The 12,429-nt window shown below is 41.1% G+C and overlaps 1 protein-coding gene across 2 annotated transcripts in view; it reads left to right on the top strand.

Annotated features, from left to right (window-relative positions):
- Positions 1-12,429, top strand: part of LOC140714815 (sodium-coupled monocarboxylate transporter 1-like) — a 55,989-nt gene that overhangs the window by 18,323 nt on the left and 25,237 nt on the right. For both annotated transcript variants that reach the window (XM_073026421.1, XM_073026420.1), the window contains 4 exons: positions 573-624; positions 3,285-3,352; positions 7,241-7,395; positions 8,815-8,955. In XM_073026421.1, the coding sequence (XP_072882522.1) occupies positions 573-624; positions 3,285-3,352; positions 7,241-7,395; positions 8,815-8,955 (416 nt within the window). The remainder of the gene's footprint in view (positions 1-572; positions 625-3,284; positions 3,353-7,240; positions 7,396-8,814; positions 8,956-12,429) is intronic.

Genomic DNA, 12,429 nt, shown 5'->3' with positions numbered 1-12,429 from the left:
AAAAGGTAGAGGGAGGGGAAGGAGTTAACCTAAAGCTTTGGGTCTGGGGCCACATATCTATTAGGTCAAGTGAGGATGGCAGTTTTCATCTTGTGGAGTGCACAAGTGAACCAAATGGTTCTTTACATCAATAACTTTTAATTCATGGTCACCCTTATTAAGACAAATTAATGGTTCCTCTCCACCCACTACTAAATCCAGATTAGCACTGAATTTAAATACAGCAAGGGCCATGCTGGGGTTTAAATTGGGTTTCTATGTTGTTAATTCAGGTTTCAGGACTCCTGGTCAGGTAATGTAACAAGTACAACACCACTTCAGTGTAGTGTACATGGTAATTCATGACTTTCATCAACAAAGCTCTGTTACGCAGAAATCATTTGCACCCTGCATACTACAGGATGGGTGCATTGTTTCTCCTGTTTGGCCAAACTGTGCAGAGAAAGCTCTTTGACAGCTCTCTATATATTATTTTCCATAATAGATTTTGCTATTATAAGAATTCTGTAGACAAGGTAATTGAAAGGTTCCATTTCATTAGTTGTAATGTTGTTTCACTGACTGTCTTTCAGAGCATTTATCTTGGTATTGCCACCTATGCACCTGCGTTAGCACTTAGCGAAGGTAAGTGGAAATATGTTTTATAATACAGTATTTAAACAGTTATTGTTCAACATTGTTATAACAAGGAATTCTTTATTCCACTAGATTCCAATCACATACTTTACCTCTAAGTACACAACAGTAACAACACAATAACATCCAATCACAAACATGAGAAAATATGCAGATGCTGGAAATCCAAAGCAGCATGCACAAAATGCTGGAGGAACTCAGCAGGTCAGGCAGTGTCTATGGTCAGAGTAACACACACAAAATGCTGGAGGAACTCAGCAGGTCAGACAGTGTCTATGGACAGAGTAACACACACAAAATGCTGGAGGAACTCAGCAGGCCAGACAGTGTCTATGGTCAGAGTAACACACACAAAATGCTGGAGGAACTCAGCAGGTCAGGCAGTGTCTATGGTCAGAGTAACACACACAAAATGCTGGAGGAACTCAGCAGGTCAGACAGTGTCTATGGACAGAGTAACACACACAAAATGCTGGAGGAACTCAGGAGGTCAGACAGTGTCTATGGTCAGAGTAACACACACAAAATGCTGGAGGAACTCAGGAGGTCAGACAGTGTCTATGGTCAGAGTAACACACACAAAATGCTGGAGGAACTCAGCAGGTCAGACAGTGTCTATGGTCAGAGTAACACACACAAAATGCTGGAGGAACTCAGCAGGCCAGACAGTGTCTATGGTCAGAGTAACACACACAAAATGCTGGAGGAACTCAGCAGGTCAGACAGTGTCTATGGTCAGAGTAACACACACAAAATGCTGGAGGAACTCAGCAGGCCAGGCAGTGTCTATGGTCAGAGTAACACACACAAAATGCTGGAGGAACTCAGCAGGCCAGGCAGTGTCTATGGTCAGAGTAACACACACAAAATGCTGGAGGAACTCAGCAGGCCAGGCAGTGTCTATGGTCAGAGTAACACACACAAAATGCTGGAGGAACTCAGCAGGCCAGGCAGTGTCTATGGTCAGAGCAACACACACAAAATGCTGGAGGAACTCAGCAGGCCAGGCAGTGTCTATGGTCAGAGTAACACACACAAAATGCTGGAGGAACTCAGCAGGTCAGACAGTGTCTATGGTCAGAGTAACACACACAAAATGCTGGAGGAACTCAGCAGGTCAGGCAGTGTCTATGGTCAGAGTAACACAAACAAAATGCTGGAGGAGCTCAACAGGTCAGGCAGCATCTGTGGGAAAAAGTAAACAGTCGACATTTCAGGCTGAAACCCTTCTTCAGGGCTGAGAAGAAAGGGGGAAGGTGCCTGAGTAAAAAAGTGGGCTAGGGAAAGAGGAAGGTGATAAGTGAAGCCAGGTGGGTGAGAAAGCTCAAGGGCTGGAAAAGAAAAAATCTGATAGGAGAGGAGAGTGGACACTAGGAGAAAGGGAAGGAGGAGGGGACCCAGGGAGAAGTAACAGGCAGGTGAGAAGTAAAAGGTCAGAGTGGAGAATAAAGGGGGTGGTGAAATTTTGTTCATCAGAAGGAGAAACTTTGGGAATGGCCACATCTTGGTACAAGAGGAAACAACCACGTACTTTACCACAAGGTACACAACACAACAACAATTTTCACGACATATGCTAATGATATTAAACCTGATCCTGATTGACAGCAGCTCTGACTCTAATGCAGGGATACCCAACCTGGGGTCCACAGATCCCTTGGTTAATGATAGAGTTTGGAAACTCCTGCTCTAATGGTACTCCCAGGTGTTTGCCAAAGAACAAAGGACTGAAAGTGATGTGACCCCTCAAATCTATTTGAGCATATGCATAGAATACAGAACAGGACTGCACAGTATGGGTGCATCCACCCACAATGCTTGTGCCCACCTGTATTTAGGATAATGTTCAAAAGTCTTAGGCACATATATATAACTAGGGTGCCTAATACTTTTGCACAGTACTGTATTCATCAATGTGGAGGGGAGAGCGTGTTTGTAAATCTGGCGGGAGCAAAGGATGTTGGGAAAGGTGAGGGTGAAGTACTGCGGGAGTAGTGGAACAGAAAGGGTGCCAGGGATGGGGGGCAGCTCAGATGCAGACACGCCCAGCCCTGAGGCACCAGGAAAGGTCATTAGATTCCAAACAATTCATTTATTGGTCATTACAGAATGCCTCTCTGGTGCTGCCCGCTCCCTCCCCTCTCCCCTTTCATAGGTGCAGTGTAAAAACAGGCCCATAGTATAGTGAATGAGGACAATGATATAACTAATGAAACTTTGAGTTAGGTAGTGCTAGTTAGAAAAATACTTACCAAATTTTCATTTTCCTGATTTGCATAAATATAAACATTCTTAGAGGAAGGTTTTCTGATATTGATATCATAAGCGTTCTCCTCCTACACTTCCTCAGCACTAGAATGGAGTGCATCCCCTCGCACCTCCTCAGTGTGCTGCCTGAGGCCAACTTGACACTAAGTCCTCACTGTAGCTTGACTATTACCTCCTAGACGAGAAGACTCTATCAATTGGTCGTCCACATCTGACCCAGGAAACTGCGTGCGGTGACTTTCGTTAGTGGGTCTTAGTATTAGCCTAATCAAGCATAATTCAGCCTATTATCATATCTAAAAGTTAAATCATCATCTCAAAATTAAGCCATTCAGCTTGGTACTTAATTTTAACCTTTCTCTACGACTTACTTATTTCAGTTACCGGGGTAAACTTGTGGACTTCCATCATGACGACCGGATTCGTATGTACACTGTATACAACACTAGTAAGGAAACTCAACATGAATATTTAAAAACATTAATCAATAGTCAATTAAATGCCTTTAATATTGGAAATAATTCAATATTAAATTTGGGTGGTTGGTGGTTGGGTTGAGTTAGCTGATTGACAAGTATGTAAAAGCCAAGCACTTGGAGGACACACCACAATTAACAGCACACTGATGATGCCTCCTCGTAGGTGACAAAATACTTGCGAGTATTTGACAATAGACAATAGACAATAGGTGCAGAAGTAGACCATTCAGCCCTTCGAGCCTGCACCGCCATTCTGAGATCATGGCTGATCATCTACTATCAATACCCGGTTCCTGCCTTGTCCCCATATCCCTTGATTCCCCTATCCATAAGATACCTATCTAGCTCCTTCTTGAAAGCATCCGGAGAACTGGCCTCCACTGCCTTCTGAGGCAGTGCATTCCAGACACCCACAACTCTCTGGAAGTTTTTCCTTAACTCTGTCCTAAATGACCTACCCCTTATTCTCAAACCATGCCCTCTGGTACTGGACTCACCCAGCATCTGGAACATATTTCCTGCCTCTATCTTGTCCAATCCCTTAATAATCTTATATGTTGCAATCAGATCCCCTCTCAATCTCCTTAATTCCAGCGTGTACAAGCCCAGTCTCTCTAACCTCTCTGCGTAAGACAGTCCGGACATCCCAGGAATTAACCTCGTGAATCTATGCTGCACTTCCTCTACAGCCAGGATGTCCTTCCTTAACCCTGGAGACCAAAACTGTACACAATACTCCAGGTGTGGTCTCACCAGGGCCCTGTACAAATGCAAAAGGATTTCCTTGCTCTTGTACTCAATTCCCTTTGTAATAAAGGCCAACATTCCATTAGCCTTCTTCACTGCCTGCTGCACTTGCTCATTCACCTTCAGTGACTGATGAACAAGGACTCCTAGATCTCTTTGTATTTCTCCCTTACCTAACTCTACACAGTTCAGATAATAATCTGCCTTCCTGTTCTTATTCCCAAAGTGGATAACCTCACACTTATTCACATTAAACTTCATCTGCCAAGTATCTGCCCACTCACCCAGCCTATCCAAGTCACCCTGAATTCTCCTAACATCCTCATCACATGTCACATAGTCTCCTCATGGCTCCATAGTCTCCTTTGTTCAACTGCAACACTGACACCTCCGATCTGCCCTTATCTTTCTCAAACTGCAGATAAAAGCTTATCATATTATGGTCACTACCTCCTAATGGCTCCTTTACTTCAAGATCACTTATCAAATCCTGTTCATTACACAATACTAAATCCAGAATAGCCTTGTCCCTGGTCGGCTCTCGTACAAGCTGTTCCAAGAATGCATCCGATAGGCACTCTACAAACTCCCTATCCTGGGGTCCAGCACCAACCTGATTCTCCCAGTTCATCTGCATGTTGAAATCCCCCATAACTACTGCAACATTACCTTTGCCACATGCCAGTGTTAACTCCCTATTCAACTTGCACCCAATATCCATGCTACTGTTTGGGGGCCTGTAGACAACACCCATTAGGATATTTTTGCTCTTACTGTTCCTCAGTTCTATCCACACAAACTCTACTTCTCCTGATCCTATGTCCCCCCTTGCAAAGGACTGAATCTCATTCCTCACCAACAGGGCCACCCCACCCCCTCTGCCCACATTTCTGTCCGTACGATAGCACGTATACCCTTGTACATTCATTTCCCAGGTCTGATCTCCCTGCAGCCATGTCTCCGTTATCCCAACAACATCATAGTTACCCATTCGCACCTGGGCTTCAAGCTCATCCGCCTTATTTCTGACACTTCATGCATTCAGATATAGAATTTTTAGCCCATTTCTCCTCTCTCTGTTTAAATCACTGCCTATTGTACTTAACCCAGCTCCCTGAACTCCCATCGGGCTATACGCCCCTTGAATTTTGTTGTCCTTCCTAAATTTACTTATTCTTTCTGCACATTGGAGAATGTGCAACAAGATTCTCCTGCAACAAGATTGGAGAACAAATAAACCCAACCTGTCTTTAATATGTAGCATTGATATTTACTACCTATACAATTATTCATAGAAATTAATCTTACAGTAAATTAACCTGTTATTTATATTTTATTTTAAAAATATTTTTGCTACGGTACGTTTCAGGTACATAGTCATATTAGGCTAGAAAAAAAATCAAGATCTTAAAATTGGGTCACTTCTCGTCGAGAAAAAACATCTTTATTGAAATAATGAAAGTAGATATTAATCTATACAGATCAGTTATAGGCCAGCATGTTAGCAACAGTCATTTCCATCTAGTACTTTCATGGGTTTGTCCTTTCATTTTAATATTAGAGAATTATATACCCTGAAATTCTTACTCTTTGCAGAAAAAACCACAAAGAATGAATGACAGAAAATGTTAGAACCCCAAAGACCCTCCTCCCCCTTCCCCCTCCCACACACAAGCAGTAGCAAAAGCATCAACCCAGCCCTCTCCCCCTCACTCCACTTTCTCCAGTAAAAGCATCAGCCCCCACCATCCACCATGCAAACAACAGCAAAGCCCCCAGAGACCACGATCTAGAGTCCATCAAAAACTACTGTCCATCCCAACACTTTGACATGTCAGACAGGCTCCCTCTCTCCACCTATCGCTCCTGCAACAATTCACTGCCTCGCTGTTACAATCTGCTGTGTCGTTTATCCAAGTTCACGACTTGAAGACCAGAAGACTCTCACTCACTGTCAAGAGAAGAGAGAGATCGCGTAAGTGCGGTGGCTTTCTTTCAACAGCAGTGAACACTGCCTGCTGTCTCATGTTCCAATCTCTGTGTCATTTCCAGTTCTTTATCCTTGTGATGTTTTTTTCTGTGGTTGTTGATTTTAATATTCCCATAACTTTTCTTTTCTGCTGGTTTTATTTTTTACCCTTTATTTCAAAGTTCTAAGTTCAAAGTACATTTTATTATCAAGGTATGTATACTTTATATAAGCTTAAGATTCATCTCCTTACAGGCAGCCACAAAATGAAGAAACCCAATAGAACCTATTAAAAACTGGCTGGCTTTTCTCATCTTTGGTATCTCTTGGCTTGTTTTCATTTTCCTATAAGTACTCATCCTTTATACCTTAGGGGTGGCCGGTGGAGATATGTATTTACTAAAGGCTGTGTAAGGCTCTCCATCCCTCAGTTAGCCTGCAGGTCATCCTTGGGCAAGGTGTAGCCCCTGCTTAGACACCCCCCCCCCCACTCGATCAGTGTCACGTGAAGCCATGAGAGCAGGTGGTGGATGGTCATATGAGCAGTTGGTGCAGATCACAAGTCCTGGTAATGGTGACCATTGATGCCAGGCAGACAATCATGCAGATGTTTCTGTAAGAAGAAGAAGAAGAAAATAGTGTCTGTGATCGCCTGTCTTGGAAAGACACTGCCCAGGAGAAGGCAATGGCAAGACAATTCCTTAGAAAAATTTTGCCAATAGCAATCATGGTCATGGAAAGACCATGATCGCCTACATCATTTGACACAGCATGTAACGATGATGGTGATCTTTTAAGATCATAGACCATTTTGTTAAACTGTATTTAAATTCACAAATTTCCATGGTGAGAATTTACAAGCATTACCAGTGGTAGGGTAAGGTAATGGCAAATCACTTCTGTCAAAAAATTTGCCAAGAACAATCATGGGCAGAGGCCATGATCACCCGCATCATGACACAGCACATAATGATGATGATAATGAATTACTGAATAGGGAGACATGCCATTTAATAGCCATGCAAGTATACTTACTGCAGATACATCAGCCAGCCTCAAAACACTCAATGCAGTTAATGCATTGTCTATTGCTCCGATAACTATAAAAATGTAAGGAATATTGCTTACTTCATTTTTTTAGGGTGGCATAAAAGCTGTTGTGTGGACAGATGTTTTCCAGATCTGTATAATGTTGGCTGGTCTTCTTGCTTTGATGATTCAAGGCTTAATCCACTGTGGAGGCTTTGGAAAGGTTTGGAAAATTGCAGAGGAAGGAGGACGTCTCAATCTTTTTGAGTAAGTAAAAATTGAAGTAATGTTATTGGTTTAGAGAGAATAAGACATTTCCCAGTGGATCTGGCAAACTGGGTGCAGCTCAGGTGGACTTAAAGGGTGATGGTTGAGTGGCAGGATGAACCAGATGCAGGAGTAGACAGAGTGAAGGAGCATCAGGAATCAGCCGCGGGGACAGAAAGGTAATTGGAATTGTGAAGCGGGTGTGAACATAGCAGGTGAAACCAAAATTATGAAGATTAAAAGGATTAAAATTCAAAGGTTAAAGTACATTTCTTGTCAAAGTGTGTATACTATATACAGTCTTGGGATTCGTCTCCTTACAGGCAGCCACAAAATAAAGAAACTCAATATAACTCATTAATAAAAGAAGACTGTCAAGCACCCAATATGTAGAAAAAAATAACAATTTTTGCAAACAATAACAGTAAATTACATTTAATTTGTTTTGTTTGTGACCAGCAAGTTGTCACTGTGCTTCACGAGTGACGTCTTACATCAGAAGACTGTTTTTAGCTGGTTTAAACTGGAATTAGTATGGAAAGGTACAAGGACCGCATGGACATAGTTGAATAATGGACCTATTTATCTGCTGTATGACACTCTGGCTCTGACTGTAAGAGAAGGATAGCCATTGACACAGCTGGGTGAAATTTCTTTAATTCTTGCATTAGCATTGCATCTTGCACAGAAAAAAAAGAGAGAGGCTTTATTTCATCCTTCAGGGGAAGCTTTGTAACTCCAGAGACAATACATGAAGTTCCGACAAAACAGAATATATCCTCTTCTTTCCATCAGGTTGTAGACACTTGCAAAACATGAAAATCTCCAAACTGCTGCTTCAGAAGGGAGATTTCAAAACTCAACTTCTTGTATTTGACATGGTTTTGCTTGTGTAATGAGTAATAAGCATCTTGGTGGCAGGGTGGAGATATGACTCTATACCAAAGGAGGTGTAAGGCAGTCCTTCCCTCTCCTAGTCTGCAGATCACCATTGGGCAAGGTATAGTGCCTGCTTAGCCCCCCCAATCAAGGTCACGTGAAGCCATGGGAGTAGGCGGTGGATGGTCATTTGAGCAGCTGGTGCATATCGCTAGTCCTGGTAATGTGACCACTGCCGCTAGGCAGACAATCTCTGAAGAGTATTGATAATGGATTGTGTCACCTGTCTTGTAAAGACACTGCCCAGAAGAAGGTAATAGCAAACTACTTCTGTAGAAAAATTTGCCAAAAACAATTATGGTCATGGGAAGACTGTGATCGCCTTCGTCACACGACATACCATACAACAAACGAATGATAAGCATCCAGGCTTTGGTATAAATCAGCTCTGTGTTTGAGTAGTTCTAACAGTGATTTCCGTCACCTGTGTACAATTGAAATATAAATGTTGCATTTGTTTGAGAAATATATTTCTTTCAGCTTTGACCCTGACCCAAGGAAAAGACATACGTTTTGGACCACGGTGATAGGAGGCACATTTGGATGGACAGCGATATACAGTTGTAATCAAGCACAGATCCAAAGATATCTCGCCTGCAGAAGTGAAAAAGAGGCAAAAGTGTAAGTGAAACTAGTTGTTTCTGTTCAAAATTAAGAATTGCATCTTGGTATTTTCTGTAACTTCTAACAGAAGGTCTTAGATCAGAAACATTAGCTCAGAATCAGAATCAGATCAGGTTGAATATCACCAGCATATGTTGTGAAATTTGTTGACTTTGCTGCAGCAATATAATGCAATACATAATAATAGGGAAAAAACATGAATTACTGTAAGTGTATATATGGAAGTAGTAAGAATAGAGTTCAATATTTCTTTCCTGATTTTTTTGCTCCACCTGCTATTTCCAGCAAATCTTTTTAGTTACAGATTTCTAGCATCTGCAATCTTTTGATATTTTTCTTTAATAACCTGATTCTATGTAAGCAGTCTCAAGGAGCTGGATGTCCAATTCCTACTCCCAATTTTTACATGTGCATATCTATTTTTCAACTTTTATTTGCTCTGCTTTTCAAATTCCATTTCCAGCTTAGACTTCCTCTCTTCTGAATCTGTGCTCAGCTTCCTTTCCCACTACTGAGCGAGTGAAAGTGACCTAATGCACCAGTAAACATGCTCATAGGTCTTGAGGTTCGACCGTTTAAGTCTCAACTTACCCAGAACCATCCTCTGTGTCCCAAGAATGGGCCAGCATGGTCGCATAGCAGTTAGCTTAACACTATTGCAGTGCCAGTGACCGGGGTTCAATTCCTGCCACTGTCTATACAGAGTTTGCACCTTCTCCCTGTGACCTAAGATTCAAAAATTCAAAGATTCAAAGTATGTGTATTATCAAAGTATGTATATAGAGTACAACACTGAGATTCCTCCTCCTGCAGACAGCCACAAAACAAAGAAACACCATGGAACCCTTTCAAGAACCACATAGATTTCCACTGGGTCTCTAGTTTCTTTCCATGTTCCAAAATCGTACCGGTTAATATGTTAATTGGTCATATGGGTGTAGTAGGACTGTGTGGACTCATTGGATCAGAAGGGCCTTTTACCATACTGTATCTCTAAAAAGAAGAAAGAATCTTAAGCCTTTTCTCCTGCACCATCTCTCCAACAAAACATTTATTAGCATTTTTCTTTACCCTATGGTGTGTAATCAGGGGGGAACGTTAAAATTTCTCTGGATATTTGTGGTCTAGACTGGAAGGCATTCCCATTAGTTGTTATTCCTATTAATACCCCAAAGGCTAATGGAGGGAAAGAGTGCCTCACACCTTTTTTGGTAGAGATGTACCTCCAACCTGCCACCCGTCGTAAAAGAAGAGCTACAAAATAAATCTGGTATTTAAAGCTAGCATTATTAATGCTAAAACCTTAAAACCATCATATTACAGCAAAAGTTAACCTATCAGAGCTAATCTTTGCTGCCTATCATCAACTGATTTAGTCTCACTGTATCAGATGTATCCTCTGTTCTAAAGTTCAGAAATCTTCAGGTCATTCGTTCATTCAATGTAACTTAAACGTACTGGAAGTGCCACCGTGGTGAAAGAACAGTCTGACTGTTTGACTCTGCACAATGTTGGATGGTTTTAATAGGCCAAATGGCCTATTTCTGTGCCATTATGGTTTTCTAATGCTCTTGCTTTTGGATAACAGGAATTAGATCCATAGCTTAGGCTTCTTTACACTGGCAACCATTTGCCTTGTCGGCAATGAGAATAGAATTGCCACAGTTGCCATCGCCACAAAATAGAGTGAAGACAGTTAGCAATAAAAATAAAAAAGTAACAGAAAGAAAATTTTCCAGCTGCCGAGTGACTAAGATTTGGAATGTATTGGTGAGGGTGGGGAGATTGTTGAGTATTTAATATTTCAGTGGTATTTGAGTAATAATATCAATATATTGTTTGATCAAGCATTTTTAATCATTTAAATAGTTCATTATGAGCTATATATATAAAAAGTGAATTGCATACATCATCATGCTACCACATGTTACATGCGTGCCTCACTTAAAGTAAAAGACAAAGTTAAACCCACATTTTCGGACTCCTCTGTCTTCCTTTGAATTAGTTTCATGTTTTGAAGTTACAAAAGATAACAGAAATAGTGTGAATCTGTTCAGTGATGGGCTTTTGAAAGGGAATTCAGTTAGAAAGGTTGGGGTGGGGGGCAGGAGAAAATGCCCGGCTTTGGGGAGTGGAACTGCCTGAGCTATCCTTACACAGCATTATCATGGATTCACTAAGTCAAATGGCCTCCTGCCAGGATGTGATCTCTCTGTGGTTTTCTGAATTTTTGTACAATCTAGCTACTTATGAACTAAGAGTAGGGCCTGAACCTGCTTCATCATCTAAAAAGATCATGGCTGTTCTGTTTATAATCTTGAATCCACATTTAGTCTTATCCCTGTTGATCTTTCACTCCCCCCTCCTTACTTTGTCATAGAAAAGTACAGCACAGAAACAGGCCATTTGGCCCATCTAGTCCATGCCGAACCATTTAAACTGCATACTCCCATCAACCTGCACTGGGACTATAGTCCTCCATAACCCTACCATCCTTGTAGCTATCCAAACTTCTCTTAAATGTTGAAATCGAGTTTACACACATGCACCACTCGCATTGGTAGCTCATTCCACATTATTGCCACCCTTTGAGTGAAGAAATTTCCCCTCATGTTCCCCTTAAACTTTTCCTTTTCACTCATAACACATGACCTCTGGTAGAAGTCTCACCCAACCTCAGTGGAAAAAGCCTGCTTGCATTTGCCCTCTCTATACCCCTCATAATTTTGTATACCTCTATAAAATCTCCTTCCAATCTTCTATATTCCAAGGAATAAAGTCCTAAGCTATTTAATCTTTCCTTATAACACAGATCCACCAGCCCTGGCACATCCTTGTAAATTTTCTCCAGACTGTTTCAACCTTGTTTACATCTTTCCTGTAGGTAGGTGACCCAAAAATAAAATGGAATGTTCACAACTCTGTGAAATGTCTAATTATGTCTTAGAAATATTCTAAGACTTTTCTTCCAATGCCCTTTCAAAGCGAGGGTTCTAAACACAGAGGGGAAAACATTTCAGCTCATCTCTATCTTAAATGGCAAAACCTTATTTTAAAGAATTAACCTTTTATTCTATATTCTCCCTCGAGGATAAATCTTCTATATATCAACCCTACCAATATCTTTCAGAATGTTATGAGTTTCAGTCAAATCCTAGCTTAAACTTTTAAATTCCAGAGGATAGAAGCCTAATCTTTTTTCTCATAGGATGATCTAATCATTACTGCAGGAAACCTTCTGTGAACTGCTTCCAATATATTTACATCCTTAAATATTGATTTATTTTGTTGTCTTCCACATTCTAGTTGATGCAGTCTTTCATTGATTCTGTTATTATTATTGTATAAATTTACTGAGCATACCCACATGAAAACAAATCTCAGCATTGTACATGGTGACAAATATGTACTTTGATAATAAATTTACTTTGAACTTTGAAACCACTACTCCATACTGTACTGTAGTCTCAT

This window comes from Hemitrygon akajei, chromosome 22, assembly GCF_048418815.1.
Source record: "Hemitrygon akajei chromosome 22, sHemAka1.3, whole genome shotgun sequence".
NCBI classification, from domain to species: Eukaryota; Metazoa; Chordata; class Chondrichthyes; order Myliobatiformes; family Dasyatidae; genus Hemitrygon; species Hemitrygon akajei.
This window is presented reverse-complemented; position numbering and strand designations above follow the sequence as displayed.